Raw genomic sequence first — 18,145 nt, 5'->3', positions numbered from 1 at the left:
TGGGCTTAGCACTTGGTAACCACCCTGTAACTGCAACCGGTGCATTCCGGCCGACTGGAATCGAATGTCGCTAGACAGTAAGCCGTTAGAATGGAAAGCCACAGGCTGATCCCACATTGAGTGTGCCGGGTCGAGTGGAAGCAATAGGTGAGGGCTCTCGGAACACTGAATCCACTTTGTTTTGGACGCGATATTGAGTTTTGCTGCGGCCGGGCCATGCTGGCCAGACGACAGCAGGAACGGCAGGAGGCGGCGGCCAGCAGCGTATCCGTGATCGTGATGGTGGTAACCATTGGGTTCTGCGTGGCAGCGGCGGACGCGGAAGAGCTGCGTTGCGAGCGGATCGTGGTCGGTGCCTGCCAAAACCTGGTGTACGATATGACGGTTGCTTCGGCTCCGCTTTACAAAACATTCGGGGCATCCGTCCACGAGAACGGTTCCTCGGTCGGTGGTAGCAGCATCCTTACAGCACTGGACGCCGAGTTGCTGGTAAGTCGACCCACACTAATATGTACTCAACTTCTTCGATCAAACTGCGGAACGTTAGCCTTCACCAATCAACCTGACACCTGGCTCCAGCATGTTGTCGCTATGAATAGGCGTATCGCTTAAAAATTTAATCACAGTGTTTGGATCGTTGTGTCCCTATTTATTAAGACTTGGATCATAATCTCCACTCTGATTGGACTCTGAGCGGCCCTCAATCTCTGCATAGGCCAGCAGGCAAACCGACCATTCTTGAACCATAACCAGCCAGACCATAACCAGAACCAGACGAAGTGTACCCGTGCCGGGTGGTTCTGAAAGATTTGCGAAAAGCCCAGGACACTCCGGCTAGCTAGCGGTTGAGTTTCGGTAGCCTAGTCTACTCCGTATATGTCAGCTTGGCCCTATCGAAGCCGTTATCAATGTCACTAATCGAATATGAATGAAGCAATTTTACTCAGTTAATTATGTTTCTGTGGAAAATCGACTTCGCAGATTACGATTTGGTACGCTTTTTCGACGTAGTTTAATTTTTCCGAACCCGAGCAAATTGCCTGATTATGACGAATCGCTAATGGTGCGTTTCGATATCACCAGAGTTAATTATGCACCACACGATAACAGTAGTCAACCAACCAACGAGAGGCTGGATTATTTCCCGTCTTAGCGTACCCGGGACGGGTGGTTCTGAAAGATTTGCGAAAAGACGAGGACACTCCGGCTAGCTAGTGGTTGGGTTTCGGTAGCCTACTCTGCTCCGTATAGGTCGGCTCGGCCCTATCGAAGCCGTTATCAGTGTCACTAATCGATTATGAATGAAGCAATTGTACTCAGTTATTTATGTTTCTGTGGAAAATCGACTTCGCAGATTAATCGATTACGATTTGCTACACTTTTTAACATAGTTTAGTTTTTCCGAACCTGAGCAAATTGTCTGATTGTGACGAATCGCTCATGGTGCGTTTCGATATCACCAGAGTATACTTCTTGAAATATTTTATATATCATGGCCCTATTTGAATACAGACGCACTTTCCCTTATATTATCTTAAAATATTTAAACCATACCCATCAAGATTTCGCATCGGGCTGAAAGAGCTCCTTGGGTGGTTTCATTGGAACCCGCACGTAAAACCCTCGATGAATTATGTTCGTTTTTTTCCCCCGAACGAAAGATGCCCCCGTGCTCGCGGTCCTCTGAAAAAGCTGTTAGTGATTGAACATATTAAGCTGCCGATCAGTAGTTAACCGAGCGACAATACCAAATAGCGAAACAGAAAGAGAGGTAGCCCTGAGAAGGAAAGGAAAAAGAACATGCTCAGAATGGATTAAGATATGCTTTTTCCTTCTATCAGTTTCGTTCCATCCTGCTCTCCGATTTCTAGTTTTTGATTTTCGTCTGATCGAAATGCGCAATCAACGAGTTGAACGATGATGACGGCGGTGATTGTGGTAGCGGCGACGGCGGCGACGGCGGCGGCGGCGACGGCGGCGGCACGGTCTCTTTGATCCTTCCCCTTAAACCTCACCACGGTCTCCAGGGGGGGAGGGGTGGGGGCATACCTGAATCTGCCCGGGGGCGGTGACGATCGAATAAAATTATTAACGTTGGGCAGGCAGGCTACTAGCCGATCGCCCGCCAGCGGCCCAGGCGTTTGTATTTTTTCATCTCTCTCTCTTTCTCTCTCTCTCTCATTTTCTGCTCCCTTTTCTTGCTCCGCTGGCTTTTGATGTCGGATGGTGAGGATGTTTAATGATCATCGGTTCTGGCCGCACTTCCACGATTTTATTGGCCTGTGAAATCATAAAATTAAGTTCCAAAACTAAACAAAATATGGCAACAAACAGAAAAAAACCGTACGGCCGCGGGATGCGGCATTTTCACACTAACCCTTCTAGCAGGAGCGAACGATCGAACGGACGTTATTCATGTTGTTCCTGCTGGGTGTTTTATTTCACACGTACCCATCCGCTGTCCTGTCCTTCTTGAAATCAGCGGCCTGTCGGTAGGGTAGGGGGATAAGATGACCATTTCAGCCAGCAGGCGAATTGACCAGCAGCAGCAGCAGCAGCGGTACGCTAATGCTAATGGAGCGGCAGCCATAAAATTGCAGAACTGGTAATAAATGACATCGTGCAGCGTAAAAACAGCGCCACGGGCCAACGGCGGCACTACTGTTGGGCCACCGGGACACCGGCAGTTGGTTCAGACACCACCACATAGCCACATGCCATTGTTCGGTTTCGCGCGGTCAAAAGCGTTGTTTATACGTTGATCTAAAAAGTCGCTTGTCGACCGGCGGCAAGCGTCTATTTTTCGTCTATTAACCCTGCTGAGAGAGAGAGAAAGAGAGAGAGAGGGAGGTAGAGAGAGAGAGAGAGAGAGAGAGAGAGAGAGAGAGAGAGAGAGAGAGAGAACTCCGAACTGCTAATTCGAGGATGCCGACGCCTGGCCATTCGAACGATCGAATCATCGCTGTGGCACGAGAACGACACAACTGATCCATTGCCGGAACCCGGACGGAACCGGGATTCGACCAGGGCTTTTCATCTGTCCGTTGGGGGCGAACAATTTTCTCGCTGATGCCTGCGCGGGCAGAGACCGGGCTCGGAGAGTCTCCAGGGCACGGGGGCTCTTCCGGCTCTTCCTGATCACCCTAGGCGAAGCGCGGAAAACCTGGCGTAAGTCTGTCAAAAAAAAAACTCAATCACAAAACAAGAAGAAAGAAGAATATGGAGAAGAGTGTACAATAGAGCGCTCCGCGAACACGAATGCACAAAGAAGAGAAGGATAATAAGTAAGGCTGTGTGGCCGTGGCGGCGTTGTGCCAGTTCGGGAGAAACTGAAGCGAGATAAAAGCCTTTTTCGGCAAAGCAGAAAAAGGGGGCCGCCACACATAACCCGGCCGTCTCAGGCGAGCGGTCTGCGAGCCAGCGATACTTGCCGGGCGAACGAAAGATCCAAAGGCAACGCATACAATAAAAGCGCGACTGCACACGTAGAAAAAAAAAACGAAGGAAGCAGGGCATAAACGGCGCAAGAAGCGACTAGCGGGGCCTACGGGGAGGGGGGCGCACCTCACACAAAGCTCCTCCAGTTCTTGTGAGCCGCTTCTGCCCGGGTCCAAGTCTGAAGTCTCCGAGCTAGGGGAGCGCAGGAGGTCAGGACGGTGCAGAAGAAATAGAGACAGGCCGAGAGACAGATAACTAGAGTAAAAGAGTGAGAGAGAGAGAATGAGAGAAAGCGAAAGAGCAGGGACCGGTATTTTCGTTTTGATCTTCCGATGCCTTCACCACCGCGCCCCCATCTTCGCAGTACCCTCTCTGTCAGCTTCAACCGTTCAGTAATTTGCACTCAACGCACCCCAATACCCACCCCGACCCTTCAGCGCACAGCCCCCCCGTCGCGTCTTAGAAGGGCAATCCGTTTGGCGAACTTTCCACTGCGTGGGGGGGGGGGGGGGGGGGAAGCGCTCGTAGCATTCTTGCAAGGCGCTTCCCCACACAGCAGGTTTCAGGCGGCTCTCTGTTTTTGTTCAGAGCGGGCCCCGCCGTCATCTGGACGGTTCATTTTCCCGGTCGGTCTTCTTTGCCGAAATATTGCGGCGTGGAAGAATTCAAACGAAGCAATTTAGCTTTGTTCCATCGTCTTTCGACATTCCGAAGGCGGGACGCGTCTCCACCTGTCCTCGGCGTCATCTTCGGCGGCGACGTTCCCGTCACGGCTAAGGAAGTCCTCGCCCCGGACGCCAGATCAGTTCGATCAGATTCAAAGCAAACCGAGCGCCCACCCGCCCGCAATCGGATGCTTTGAAGGCACTGACTTTTTTTTGGTATTGCTCCGGACACGTGTCTGTGTCCGTAATACTACCTTCGGGAACAACTTTTTGGATCTGGTCCTCCACAGTCTCGAGAACTCCAGGCGCCGAATGTCCCGATGATTCTTTCAAGAAAATGGACCCCCGTTGCTCCCGTTCATCAACTCCGGGCAGTGTTTTGGGGATTTAACGAAGCGGTTCCGCGACAAGTTCGGTTTCGTAGTACGCGTAGACTAGGAGAGTGCTTTTCGGCGTCGTCCTCGGTCCTGTGGTTGATAAGGGAAGCAGGCCTACCGGTGCACCTCACTCAATGCACTCTCATTTCACATTTATCGTAAATCGTTTGCCCAAGTTGGAGGTCTTTGTTTGCTTTAATGTAAACCATCCCTATCTAGCCCTAAATTTTAAATTTCAGTTAAAATACTACAGCGAGGATGTAGGGCACCATATATCAAGTGTTCACTGTAGCTGTAGGCTTCTTTGAAATTGATTGCACCGGGAAAATGCTGATCTTTCCGATGAAATTAAAGTTATTCGCTTGCTAATACTCGCTAATGATCTTCTCTTTAATAATGTCCGGACGATATCTAGTCCTCCGGGCCTCGCCGGGCCTCAACTCGAATATGCTTCAAAGGCGCGAGCGCCCGAGTGCGATCTGAAAATCTCACGCGCACCGCCGAATGGGGAAAGGTAGTGGTTACTCCGCAAAGTGCTTTTTTTTTTCCTTACGGTTCCTTCTCGCGATGGACCTTCTTGCAGATGCCGCCGCCGCTGCGAAGCGTACAACAATCTTATCAGCGTGTGTCTGGGCGAGCTTTTCCATTAGCGTTCAGCACTAAACTCCGCTCCCCTTCCCCACCTGTTTGCCAGCGTTCTGTTTTCTCCTGGTGTACGCTGGTGCTGGTGCCCCATCGCATTTGGCCGATGTGTCTTGCTGGGGATCTAACGGTTTAGCTGTAGGAGTAGGTTCTTTTCCTAGGAGGCGTCCCTCTTGGTAAACCTTCTATATTCGAGAAAATATGGGCCAAAAATCTCCAAGATATTACCAATTCACGCCATTGTGGACTGGCAGGTTTTCGATGTTACAACGCATAGCTTACTTTTACGTATTTCGTACTCGGGTCTATATATATATATATATGTATTCTCTTCTTTTTACATTTTCTTTTTCCCTCTTCCTGTCGTACGGTTGTCCTATGTTGGCTGATTAAAGCCGGCGTTTTTGGTGTAAAATGCTTCGATTATTCTTTTTCCACTGTGCTCGTGGCGATCGAGTGATCGTGCGAAAGGCGAAAACGGAAAAGAAAATCCCAGAGAACGTTGCGGCTTAGATCAAACGGCTCGCAAGATAATGACTGTGTGCATGTGGAGCTGCTGGTGGAATCCACTAATTTACCACTCAAACTCTCCATTTTCAACCTTTCATCATGACTCCGACCCCGGTCGATGCCTTTCGGTATCGTTTGTCGTTTTGCTACACACCGTCCGCTATTATCGCTCATCACATTGGCTTCCATTCTGGCACTGTTTTTAACCACACGGGTAGATAGGGAGCATCCACACAGAGAATCGACTCCTCCTCATGCCATCGAATGCTTTCCAGACACTCGGGAGTTGCGAAGTATATCTGCGAAGGGATGCGCGCAAGTGTTCGGCTCCAAATCTCGCAGCGGAACCTTGACAAAATCCAACAGAACTCGGCCACTTACTTTCGACGTACCGACCCAACGCCCGAAAATAATAGATATTTTTCAAACAGGTTCCGCTTCGGCGTTCAAAAGCGTGTCGTGTAATGTCTACGTCGGGCACGGCGGAAGATCGCCGGCAATCTGGCAATAAACTGCTAATTGGTGGGCTCCACACTCGGACGCAGCACAGAATCCGTATTTCTCGTATTTTAATGACAGCCGGAAGATCAAAGAGAAATTCCGAACTTATCTCTCTCTCTCTGTCTGCCGCGCTCTGTGTCTGCCGCTCTGTGGCGAACTCCCGGATCGCTTCGGGTTTTGTTTACTTTACTGCCGTTTTAACACTATCGTTTTAAAAAAGGGTATAGGAAGTCGAAGAAGAAGCGATGGAACACAAAAATCGATGCGCTCGAAGTGCAGGTTCTTTCTTTTTCCCGTTCTTAAACGTATTTATATTCTCTTGTTGAAAAGTTGTGTTATAGGACTTTATCGATGCATGGGACGTCTGTATTAACAATGGGCGAAAAGGTATCAATTGATTGTTTTACATTGTAATCGTTCCTCAGATAAACTCGCTGCGTCCGGTGATCGATACTGGATGTTCGAAGCAAGCACTATTCCTCTTCTGCTCATCATTGTTTCCGCTCTGCTCGCCGAACGCACCACGTCCAGTGCACCCGTGTCGATCGCTCTGCGAGCAGGTACGCCGCGAGTGCTTCAGTGATCCAGCCAACGGGAAGTTGTGGCCGACGTATCTCGACTGCCGGACCCTGCCACAGCCGGAGAAGCAGGAACTGTGCATGCAGGTGAGCGTTACTGGGCCCAACCACCGTTTGGTGCAAGGATTATAATTCGTTTCACCTACAGGTGCCTCCTGATGCAACGGGGAGTGTGGAGCATGGAGCATTCCACGGCACGTTGGTCACAACGGCGGTGTCCACATCGGCACCGCTACCATTATCAGCGGCACCGCCGCCAACCCAACAAGTGCTGGAAGTCGGCCCCATGAAAAGTTGGTCCATCGAGAACCTAACATCACTCCTGCGCCAGCCCCAACCCCTTTATCATCCCGACGGTGACGCTTCGTTAACGAGCGGCGGTGCACTAGGTGCAGTCGATGCGGTGTCCAGCAAAGGCGTTAATGGGGTGAGTGGTATGCCCCACCAACTGTGGCCCGGCGACGGTTCGCTTGTCATACCGTGGATGGACGAACGTGGTGGAACTTCCGTTGATAGCAGTGGCGCACGAGCCAGCGGCCACGAGCCACGAGCACCGTGCCCGGCCAACTACAGCCTAGAGTATGACCGGTGCGTACCGCGTTGCGGTCCCTCGATCGATGCACTGTACAGCCAACAGCAGAAGGACCTGATCGAGTGGTGGACCCTCGTGTTATCGGCGATCTGCTTCGTTTTCACGCTGATGTCACTGGTTACGTTCTGGGCGCGGGCCAACGGCCGGCTTGACTACCCCGACCGGCCGATCCTCTTCATGACGCTTTGCTACAACCTGTTGGGGCTGTGCCATCTCGAGCGCACCATTCTACATGGTGGTGGTGGAGACCGGGGGGCAGAGCAGCGTGACGTGCCGCAGTCCAACGTCGACCTAGCCCTGATGCTAACGGTGCCGGGCAATGCGTTCGAGGGTAGCAGTAGCGTCGGCGCAGTGGATGCTAGCCGTTCGGACTGTACTATCACTACCTCGCAATGTCTGGCTTACTACATTATCAAGCACTACCTGGTATTGAGCGCCACCACCTGGTGGCTGATCTTCGCGCTTTGCTGGTATCTCAGCACGGCTAAACAGTGGTCGTGCGAAGCGCTGGAACGTCGCTCGGGCCTGTTCCACGTGCTAGCATGGGTCGTCCCTTTCGCGTTCCCCATCGTAGCACTGCTACGCGGCAACATCCAGCGGTTCGAACTAACCGGCTTCTGTACCGGGGCGAACGGGTTCGTCGAAGAGCTAGCCACGCTGCTGCTGCTGCTGATCGGTGCGCTGCTACTAGTTCTCGCCCTGTTTGCCCTTGCCCGGTTACGGGCCGGCTGGAATCAGAGGGCACACTTGTCGCGTGTCTTCGCTCACGTGCTCACGTTCGGCGTGTGCTACATGGCGCCGGCCACCGCCGCCACCGTATGTAGGATGCTCGAGCGCATCGATAACGTACTGGAACCGTGCCAGCCCGCCGATTCCGGGGCTGCTGCGCCGTTACCGTGCCCCCAGACAGTGGCACACTTCTCCTCGTTGCCGACATTCCTGCGGCTGACCTTCACTCTGCTCGGAGGTGCCTGTGTCTGCATTTGGCTTTGGCTGCGCCACTCAACTGAGCTGGCCACGGGACCGAAGGAGGTCGCCTCGTACGGCTACGGTTTCCAGGATGGGGCATTGCTGAAGTGTGCTTCCGTGGCACCATCAGCAGGAGTCGGACGGTTGAAGGACGCGCTGACTGACACCAATGATAGGCCGTCGCTAAGCAACTCACTTTCAGCGCCACCCGCCCACACATTACATTCGGCGCGTGGTGGTGTCGGCTGTGGTTTGCGGAGCATCACATCATCGACGGGCAACCATCGTAGCGGGCGTATCTCGGGTAGTGCTGCCAAGGCGCACAAGTACTGCTTCGTGTACCAGCCCACCATGACTGGGGCCATTGCGATGGACATGCTGCAGGGTTCCGTTTACCACAGTTCAGCCACCGACGGCAGCGGTACACCGGGTGCTACTTTGTACCGAACCATACCGACACGCTCGACGTTATCCTCAGGCTACGTAGGGCGTACCAGCAGTCGTCGCAGCATTCGGCCCGTGGGACCACTTTCCATGATCACGAGAATTTGAGGCGCGTGGAAACAAAAGAAAACGGATAAAATCAGGAGACGAGGGAGCGGTAGAGGCAAGCTTTAATTAATTTTAACGTATCAGTAAAAACCAACCAGTTACACATTGTATGCATGTTCGATAGTGATATACGTTAAGTGAATAAATTAGGAAGAAGCGCTTTGATCGAATTTATTTCTTCGTGTTCTGTGTTTTTTCTTGGTCTTGGAGCTTCTCGATTGTTTGGTTTGGTGTTTTACATTGGTGTTTGCCAATTCACAGCTAATGGGTACAGTTTTCTACTCTATGTGGAACTTTGTAGGAAACGCAATGGGTAAGGATCCTCGATCATTTTATATTCTTTTTTACACTCTTCTCTGCGTAAGGCGTTAGATTTTTAAAAATCAGAAATTCATTATTTGTAGGCGATTAAACATTAAAACATGTTAGTGTCATGCAGATTGCATAGCTCAGGCGTTAAAATTGAAAGATTAAAAGATCGAAAAAAGATTATTTATTATACTTGAACGGTTATAAGATGTTGAATGTAATCAAAACACCTGAAAAGAAAACAAAAACGTTTCGAAAAGTCCGTTGATTCTTCCTAAACGCCGGTCCACACGTTACGATGCATCGCTACGATGTGTCGCTACGATTATCGTAAAGTTGGAACCGGGCTTAAAACCATTTATGTCTATCCACTGCATACACATTTCCCATAGTGCATTCGCTGTTCGGTCGCAGTTTCTCCGGCCACTGCTTCAACTGCTGCAATGGATGGGTTAAACTTTAAACATATAATTGCGAAAGTATGATGCACGTTTACAGAAACGTACGGTAATAAAATTGTAATTGTAGTTAATGTTATATTGTTTACATTTGTTTCACACCGAAACAAACTGTTTTATGACACAGCAAAAATTCGCTCTGCGCTTGACTTTTGACAGTTCGTTTTGACGCTCATCTGCAATGCGATTTTATTTTTTACCAATCGTTAGTTTCGCATTTCCTTTTATCAATAACGATCGCTTTTAGTCATTTATCGGTTTTTCTGGGTGTATACTTATTAAGCTAATTATATAACTACAGGGCGATGTAACTCTATATAATACTGACACTCTATATAATAGAATGAAGCATCGCCAAACGACAGGAAATGACAGGAAATGACATGAAATGACATCGCTTAGGTCAGGCTTGATAGAAAACAAATATAGTGACTATAGGTCAACAAAATGATAGTTTCATTCGGTGTTTTATACACGCGCTGTCATTTGTTATATAGTTTGATACCGACACTTATCACACCGTAGTTGTTTTCGTGGTGGCGAATGCATTTTTGTTCTCAATTTCTTCTTAATGAACCCTACCTAACGTCACATTCTACTCACTCGTCGTTTTACACTGCCGTTTGTGCTCTGGAGTTGCCACACAGTTTTATGCTCGGTAGCGCTAGAGCGGTGCATCGTTTCCGTCGTACTGTTTTAGATTGTTGGCCATGAAAAAACAAATAGAAATCTTACGATTGTTTTGATTCAAACATAGTTTGTTGGCTTGAATCGTGTGACAAATGGAAATTTACGTGTTGGTGTGGTCTGCTCCGTGTGATCAATCCAACGATCGGTCAGCAATTTAGAGGTTTTCCTGCTGAAAGATGAATTCGCACACTGGTTCGCGCCCCGGGCGGGTACCGCCGGTGGCGTCAATATACAATGTTGCAGTACCAACCTTGCCCGGTCTCCTGTTCGGTGAGTGCGACGTTGAGAGTGGTTTCCCACTGGCGGACACCAAGTGGGCAACTTTCAACCCATCGCTCTATCAAAACATGGACAATGACCAAGTGGACTGGGGTGCTCTGGCCCAACAATGGATACAAATGCGGGAAGCGATGCCAATCGTCACATCTGTCCCGGGAATGTTGCCACCCGGCAGTATTCTCAATGATGGTTGTAGCTATCCACCGCCGCCTCGTATAATCGCGTACGAAGAGCAAGGCGAGGCGCCAATGGAAGTGGAAAAAGATGACGACCAGTCCGCCAATCTGCCGCTGCCTCCAATGCCTCCACCGCCTATCATTTGTGGTCACGATTGGGATGGTAAATGGCAGACCGAGTCGATCACGCAGCAATCTAGCACCAGCCCAAAAGGATGGTCCCCGGAAGGAGGCACTGTTGCCTGGGAAGGTGCGTCCATCGCATCGGATGTCGCATCAAACGCAACTTCGAACCACGCATCGCCTGACCGCGTGGTTAGCAAGAAAAAAACATTCCCCAGCTCCACCACTGCATCATCGTCGAGTGCGTCATCCGTTAGGCAATCAGCGGGGATGAAGGAGCGCTGGCAGACCAAGTCCGGTCACAGCTATCCATCCGAACATCAGGGTAAACGTGTGAGAAGCCGGTTTCTCATGGATGCGTCCACTGAACGAGGTCCAGGAACGAAAATGGGCGTGGAACCTAAACCCAGGCTGCCCGGGCTGATGGATCACGCAATCAAATTCAGCGAAACGACCCGAAGTGACACATTGGCTGTGAAAAAGGGTTCTGTGATCGAATCGGCAGGGACGCTCAATGATGCCAAGCGCAAATTACTACCAGCGTGGATTCGCGAGGGCCTTGAAAAGATGGAGAAGGACAAGCAACGCAAAATGGAGCGAACACAGCTGCTTAGGCGAACCGACGAAAACGACGCGCTCAGCGAACAACGATGCCTTACGGATACCGAAAGTCCGGAAGCAGAATTTCCATGTTACCCTGAAGTACGTAGTGTGACACTTTTCTTTTCCTGTATTATCTTTATTCCTTGACATCTCATTGTAGCCGGACATCATTCAGCCGTCAGAAAAATCACCTGCGTGCGTTTCTTCTGCTGCCGTACAGAAGCAACCAAAGTTAACCGAAGCTGGTGAATCGAAGAAATGTGTCGAGTCGGATGTTCGTACCACGCGTGCCCAACAGCTGGTACGTAGCTTGCTGTTTTTACTGTAAACCTTGATTTCTTCATTTACCTTTTTCATCTTGGGTTTCGTTTCCAGAAGGAATCGATGCGTACTATACTGACAAATATTTTACTCGAGGTGACAAACGAAGAAATTGTACGCATAGCCAAAGAAACTCACGTCAAGTTGCAGCGTAAAGGTAGTATCATCGTCTGTTTTTTTTTCTTTCGGGTATAATTGGTTCCTTGGTCCTTAATGTGGCTTAAATGCTCAAAGTAGGGGTAGAAATGTAACTAGTTTTCTAACGATGTTTTTCTTTGATCGACTTCCTTGTAAAGCGTCCTCTATATGGGGCCAGAGGAAACCAATAGAAGTAGTACGCGTTGGTTAGATTTTTCCAGCAGCATTTAAATTCGCACACTCTTTAATTTCGCTACATTATTCCCGAAGGACGTCCTGTCTCTCGTTGTTTTTGATGTATTTTCTTTCCAACCGTTACGCTGGGCCCATAATCGCAATCTTCATTCACAAACTATGTGCATCTATTTTTGATCTATAACTTCGGATTACTTTGATTGCCCTTTGCCGTGTCAATTGAACAGTTATACCAGCGCAAACGCGACGTACCGAAACCGGTCGAGTCACATGCATCGGAGGAGTTGGTAAGTAGTCGGTGCAAAAGATACACATATTTCGAAAATTTGACGTAATCCCTAATGTAGTCTGGAGCTATAGCCATTTCAAAAAATTTACTAGTTGTGTATGTTTGCTCCAATGATGGCTTTTGTTTACCACCAAACCGCTGCCCTAGTTGAGTGAGTTTAATATCTGTTTCTGCTCTTTTATACCGTACCGGTGTTTCTGATTCTTTAGGTCTTGTAGTTTATGGCGATAGTGACGAGGAGGAGGAAGACTGCAATGAGCTGGTGAATGATCGAAAGACTGATGAAAATCCTGAAAATGAGCGGGACGATAAAAATAGTGATAGCGATGAGCCGCCGGACGATACTTTTTCCGATGCGACCATTGAGCAATACCTCCAGGTGCGAACCTCATCTGTAACAATCGGCATACAATTCGAAAGATTCAAAATTTTTGAGCTACCTTATTTGGAATGTTTTCTCATTTCAGAAACGAATACGCAGGAAGCAACGTGAGTTTCAACCAATTGCTTCCAAAATTGAACAATGTCTGGAAGAGGAAAATCTTGCGGAAAGTCGCGGCCAGTTGGAAGTGGCCGGCAAGAGGGAAGCAAACCAGCCCATGGCGTATAAAATCGAGTGCACGAAGAACGACAATGGCGTGGGGAATGTCGTCAGCGACGAAAGCGCCGAGGTGGATACATATCGGGTGCAGGAGCGTCACGGTACCACCGATCTAGCGAATGGCACCAACAAAGACCGCGAAGCTATCACCAAGGTTACGGGTCGACCAAAAGACGGTGAGACTTGGCGTGTTAATGATAAACTAAATACAATCCCCTCATACGGTAAGGTTCTTTATGTTCCATTCTTCGTTTATCTTGCTTTTTAAGGACGAGACAAGGTTCGTTAGAAATTGTTTCCATCCGTGTACGAATGCCTTGTTTCGTTGTTTTCGCGATGGTGTGAAATGAGTTTATTGGCAATAGTGTCTTATGCATCTCCACCACCCTGGTGTTTGGTGTCGACGCATTTCTCCTTTATTTTTCCGGTACATTTACGGAACGTTCTGAAGCGAGGAGCTGCACTAGAAGTGTGTTAATGTGAAGAATCCTCCTTTGTTTCTGTATATTTTACTTCGAGTCTCTTTTTGTTTTGCACTTAATTATTCCTCGTTCCATCTATATAAAAAATTGCCAAAATGCCAAAAAATTGTCCAACCGCTGTCTTAGCCTGCACCAGAGACAATTTTAATCTCTGATGCTTTCTGTAAGGGTTTGTTTTTACGGGCGGGGTAGTTGGTCGTGCGCCAATATCGTCCGTATATCCCATCCTCATAGGTTTCCCCCCTGATATTTTTGACCATCGATAATCATCAAATGCAGTCCCACCTGCTTCCATTGCTTCTGCGCTCCCGTTTCGTTTGTTTCTCTTTTTCTCTCATTTTGTCTCTCCCTCGTTTCTTTCTCTTTTCTTTTCCTCTCTCTTTTCGTTTATTTTTCTATTTTTATGGTATCTTTGAATCCTTTTGCAGCAGAGCGTAAGCGACACAATAAGCGGATATCGCGTTTTAGCAATCCGCGGGATACCGTCCGGCAGACACACGTAACGCACGTTTCGATTATGCCCTCGACGAAACCTACGACCATCAGCTCTACGGAAATTGAAAACGGTGATGGTAATTTTGGCGAATCGAACCATCAACTCCAACATCACCAGCTGCTCCATCCCGAACGATTACCATCGTCCACAGGTATCCAGCGCAATCCAGTGTCCAATGCCATCGACTTCCTGCCGACATGCTATGATGCCGCACAGTTACCAAAGTGCCAGGAAAACACGAGCAAATCTTCTGGGCGACCAGCTGCCACGGCTGGGATACTGTGGTCAATCGAATCTACTCTTAAACTGAGCTCCGATGGTAGCGGTCCGTCCAATGGATCTGGGCAAAATTCTTCGAAAGCTCGGTCTGTTAGTCACGAACGAAAGGAAACGAGTGGTCATCGTCCTGGGGAAGTACTTGGTGAGAGTGAACAATTACATGCTGGGAACACCCAAGCTTCGGGTTCGGTGCTCTCGTTGTCATCAGCATCGATGGTGAGTGACCGTGGGCGGTCACGCCGCCACCGTTCCCGGTCGACCGTTTCGTCTAGATCGTCTAGTTCGCGATCGGGTCATTGTTCTGGATCAAACCGTTCCGGTAGATCACGTCAACGGTCTCGTCGTTCCCGCTCTCATTCCCTACACTCCTCGTCGTCATCGACGAAGAACCCACCACCACAGAAATGCACCGCAAATCCGGCAACATCGCGACACGGCCATTCACATCTTTATCGCGACGCCGAGGTGAAGAAAACTTCTTCGTCACAATCTCACGGCTCACAGCGTTACCGTGACGAAAAGCACAACCGCGATCGGAGCCATTCGCGGTCACGCCACTTGCGCCGTTCCCGATCCCCATCGAAGTATACTTCCAGTTCTCGCCGCAAACATTGAAATCATTTCTTTCTTCTTACAAGAATAATCTTAATCTGGTTACTACGAGTTACTACTAGTTTTCTTCATATTCATATTTAATCAGTTTTGGTGTTTATTTGTTGGCATTGCGTCTACCTGCCATTCCTTTCCAACCAACTGCACTGAACCAGTGTGCTGTACATGCGTTAAACAAATATTGTTTCGATTCGGTGTAGCTTGCTAGAGAAACATCGTTAAAAATTAGAAAAGCAGAAGAAAAGCAAGCAATGTCGCAACACTAGTTATTAGAAGTGCGCCTAGTTTTGAAATGAGAATCACATAGCACAAATCCATACTTATTAGTTTTTTATGTTTGGACGTTTCCGGGGATCGGGAAGAAGGCCGCGTATGAAATATTGGCGTGAATGTTAAGAGTTTGAATTTGGTCCCCTGTGAACATGAATGTATTATCATTAGTAAAACAGAAAAGAAGTTTATTAATCGAGCCGATCGATTGGGAGAATACGAAGGGAGTGTTATGAATTAAAACCTCAACTCAGCTCAACTGCAAGTCATCCGAAAAACATTATACTTGAAGAAGAACTATTTTGGCAACTGAATATAACGCTAAAATAAACATTCAATTGAAATTTAGTTCGGTTTCAAAGGCTAGAGCATCAAGTGTTTAATGAAACACGGTTTAAGTTTAATAGCAGTTTCGACAATGTGTTTGGGGCACCAAGAAAACCGTTTTGAATGGTTCATCATAATTACACACAACTGTTCCGCGCCATGTTGCTGGAGCTTTCTGGATCTAAAGAGATATCTGATTGATTTCTTGACTTCTTGGCCATGCGATCAGTTGGCCGAATCGGAAAAAATACATATGAAATCTGTGGGCCTTTTGCCATACTGTTTATTAACTTCAAACTCACACAAATTCAATTAGTTCAGTTCTGTTCCCTGGTCCCCCTGCCACCCGGACGAAGTGGCTCCAGGACTTCGTCACACTGCTTCGTTTTTTCCTTCAACAACTTCAACCTACCTCATAAGCATAAACATTGTCACGGTGCTGATCTGTCCGCGGTGCGGCGAAGATATCCGTAAATGGATGGATGCGTAAATACTATAATACCTATCCATGGAACGCTCTCAAATACCCACCATTATGGTGATGACGGGGTTTGCATAAATGTTCGGTCAATCGTTCTGGTAGTAGAATAGCTAGGGTCAGAGCATTGGATACCAGTTCTCCTTGAGGTTTGTCAGCTCCATCAGCAGATCATCGGTGTACCGCTCGTAAATGACCGTCGTTCCCTCGTCGCGTAGTAGCGCTGGGAAAATATCTAACTCAGCTGACACGATCGTATGGTTGCATAGCTGCAACAGCACGAAATTAGTGGCCGGATCGTCGTGCCGCTGCACGGTGTAGATGTGCTCCGCCGGGGCGTTCAGTAGCTTGCACACGGTTCCGGTCAGCGTTTCGCAAAGCGCCACGAACACCAGTGTGCCATCGGTGCCGTGCATTTTGCGCTGGAAGGCAACCGCTCGGAAGTAGTACTCGAACGGAAGCCCATCGTCATCGCCGACATTCAGGCACACAAACTGTGTGTTCGGTGCCTGGCCGGTGCTGTGGTCGCTCGGATCGGACAGTACTGCCTGACGACCAATGTTGGCAAGTAGTTGGGACGCCCACTGTCGAGGGTGTGCGCCAACGCTGTGCGGACGAAGTGGATGGGTGGATGGGTCAGCATCAGCAACATATGGCAACATTCGATGGTTGATGGGGAAGGGATGCTTACTTGAAGTGAACCCATTGCTCCTTCCACTGCACTTTGACGATTTCATACAATCGTTTAACGTTGTTGTTAAGGATGTACAGTTGATTGCCGCGTTCTGGCACATCTAGAAGATTAATATCGTTCAGAACGCACGCAGCGCTAAGATCGTAGCAGTCAAACGTACGCTCATCGATCACTACGTACGGTATGCTAGAGATGTAGTAAGTAAGTAGTCACGTTAACGTAAGTAGGTTAAGCACCACGTAGACAGATTGTCTCTCCTTTCTGGAACATTCGTTACCTGACGAACATCTGGCGCAATTGGTCGCGGGCAGATCGGGTGAGCAGCCCTTGCACGGTGTAGCCAGAGGGAGCCATTGTTCGCAGGTTCGCAATGACAGCGATTAGCGAGAAGTAGTGCCACAGGTTTTCGACCAGGGAGCTCCCGGCGAACGCCGACACCAGCATACCACCGCTGGTCGGCGGCCAGCAGTCTGCCTTCGATGCCGTAGCGTTCGGATCGATGTCGAGCAGCGTCAGGAAGTGGTGCACGTTCGTTTCATCCCAACGATCTGTGTCACCGGTGGGGGGATTGTTCTGACGTACAAACTCTGGCCGGTGTACCGTGTCGAGGATTAGCCAGACAAACACGACGAACGATGTGATCAGTATGAGAGGCTTGGCGTGTTTGCGACTGGCCTGCAACACTAACCGACATAGGCTGCACAGCTGACGCATCATGCCGTTTTGAAGTTGAGAGTTCCGGTTGATTGTTTTCCAAGACCGTAGAGCCACACCCTGAACACGATGCCTAGTCTGCCAGAAACCTTCAGCTGAAAGGATACAGCCGCGATCGCCGCACTCTGTACACTCTGTATTCTGCGTGCTCCCTATTGACTGTCGAGGCCGTCAGGTGTATCCGATTACTGTTTGGCCCGGAATGAGTCAACGCTATCGTATTCGACCTGCTTATCGCACGCTGATAAACGCGCGCCTTTATCAAAGGTCCATACTATGTGCACAGGGGTAGCAGCATTCGCACGCCCTGGGAGTGCCCGGACCGAAAGAAATCCAACATTTCGATGGAGTCGACGATATTGTTTTGCAAGTGATTAGCAGCATAACGCGGGCACGTGATAAGACGAGCGGGCAGGCGAGGCTTAAGAACATACATCCGCTCAGTGGTTCCTCCAATGTCGAAGGAAAATAATGATTCACTTATGGCGATCGATTCCGCACTCCGATCTCTACGGACACATACACGCTTGACGGGGAATCGTTAACTCCATGAGCTGTAACAGCAGTTTAAGTGGACCCGGGTTTGGCAGCGCCACCTAGTGTGAAACCACACAGACTTTCGGACTTTAGTGACCACTTTTATCGCTAGAGGACGCTACTTAATTTGTCTTGCAGCCGCCGCCGCCGCACTGCGCAGGAATGGTAATGTCCTGTCTTCACTCTCTCTCTCCCTCTATCTCTCTCGCTTTCTTTTTCCCCCGTTTCTTTGTCTCTCTCTCTCTCTCTC

At 49.1% G+C, this 18,145-nt stretch overlaps 3 protein-coding genes across 3 annotated transcripts; 2 read left to right on the top strand and 1 right to left on the bottom strand.

The window, feature by feature from the left end:
• The first annotated feature begins 216 nt into the window (after positions 1 to 216).
• Positions 217 to 8,824, top strand: LOC131213223 (frizzled-3). The gene is made up of 4 exons (XM_058207220.1): positions 217 to 489; positions 6,559 to 6,798; positions 6,860 to 7,568; positions 7,599 to 8,824. Exons 1-4 carry the CDS (start codon positions 217 to 219, stop codon positions 8,822 to 8,824), a joined length of 2,448 nt encoding a protein of 815 aa, XP_058063203.1.
• A 1,633-nt stretch (positions 8,825 to 10,457) lies between these two features.
• On the top strand, positions 10,458 to 15,451 carry LOC131213222 (arginine/serine-rich protein PNISR-like). Its single transcript, XM_058207219.1, has 7 exons — positions 10,458 to 11,561; positions 11,623 to 11,763; positions 11,838 to 11,940; positions 12,344 to 12,403; positions 12,615 to 12,784; positions 12,873 to 13,182; positions 13,917 to 15,451. Exons 1-7 carry the CDS (start codon positions 10,458 to 10,460, stop codon positions 14,876 to 14,878), a joined length of 2,850 nt encoding a protein of 949 aa, XP_058063202.1. The 3' UTR covers positions 14,879 to 15,451.
• Positions 15,452 to 15,887: 436 nt separating this feature from the next.
• On the bottom strand, positions 15,888 to 17,484 carry LOC131213220 (uncharacterized). The gene is made up of 3 exons (XM_058207216.1): positions 16,922 to 17,484; positions 16,642 to 16,830; positions 15,888 to 16,556 (listed from the first exon to the last, which is right to left on the bottom strand). The coding sequence occupies exons 1-3, from the start codon at positions 17,359 to 17,361 to the stop codon at positions 16,070 to 16,072; spliced, it is 1,116 nt and encodes a 371-aa protein (XP_058063199.1). The 5' UTR covers positions 17,362 to 17,484; the 3' UTR covers positions 15,888 to 16,069.
• Between the last annotated feature and the right edge of the window lie 661 nt (positions 17,485 to 18,145).

This window comes from Anopheles bellator, chromosome X (genome assembly GCF_943735745.2).
Source record: "Anopheles bellator chromosome X, idAnoBellAS_SP24_06.2, whole genome shotgun sequence".
Lineage (NCBI taxonomy): Eukaryota > Metazoa > Arthropoda > Insecta > Diptera > Culicidae > Anopheles > Anopheles bellator.
Note: the sequence above shows the minus strand (reverse complement) of the source record. Positions and strands in the feature narration are given on the sequence as shown.

What these genes read in the sequence shown, in the direction of transcription:
- LOC131213223 (XM_058207220.1), top strand. Translation starts at nt 217, where the DNA reads ATGCTGGCCAGACGACAGCAGGAACGGCAGGAGGCGGCGGCCAGCAGC. An exon ending in CACTGGACGCCGAGTTGCTG is followed by an intron (nt 490 to 6,558) that starts GTAAGTCGACCC and finishes ATCGTTCCTCAG; the next exon opens with ATAAACTCGCTGCGTCCGGT. An exon ending in AGCAGGAACTGTGCATGCAG is followed by an intron (nt 6,799 to 6,859) that starts GTGAGCGTTACT and finishes TTTCACCTACAG; the next exon opens with GTGCCTCCTGATGCAACGGG.
- LOC131213222 (XM_058207219.1), top strand. Translation starts at nt 10,458, where the DNA reads ATGAATTCGCACACTGGTTCGCGCCCCGGGCGGGTACCGCCGGTGGCG. An exon ending in CGTCAAGTTGCAGCGTAAAG is followed by an intron (nt 11,941 to 12,343) that starts GTAGTATCATCG and finishes TCAATTGAACAG; the next exon opens with TTATACCAGCGCAAACGCGA. An exon ending in CCATTGAGCAATACCTCCAG is followed by an intron (nt 12,785 to 12,872) that starts GTGCGAACCTCA and finishes TTCTCATTTCAG; the next exon opens with AAACGAATACGCAGGAAGCA.
- LOC131213220 (XM_058207216.1), bottom strand. Translation starts at nt 17,361, where the DNA reads ATGATGCGTCAGCTGTGCAGCCTATGTCGGTTAGTGTTGCAGGCCAGT. An exon ending in TTGCGCCAGATGTTCGTCAG is followed by an intron (nt 16,831 to 16,921) that starts GTAACGAATGTT and finishes CTACATCTCTAG; the next exon opens with CATACCGTACGTAGTGATCG. An exon ending in GAGCAATGGGTTCACTTCAA is followed by an intron (nt 16,557 to 16,641) that starts GTAAGCATCCCT and finishes TCGTCCGCACAG; the next exon opens with CGTTGGCGCACACCCTCGAC.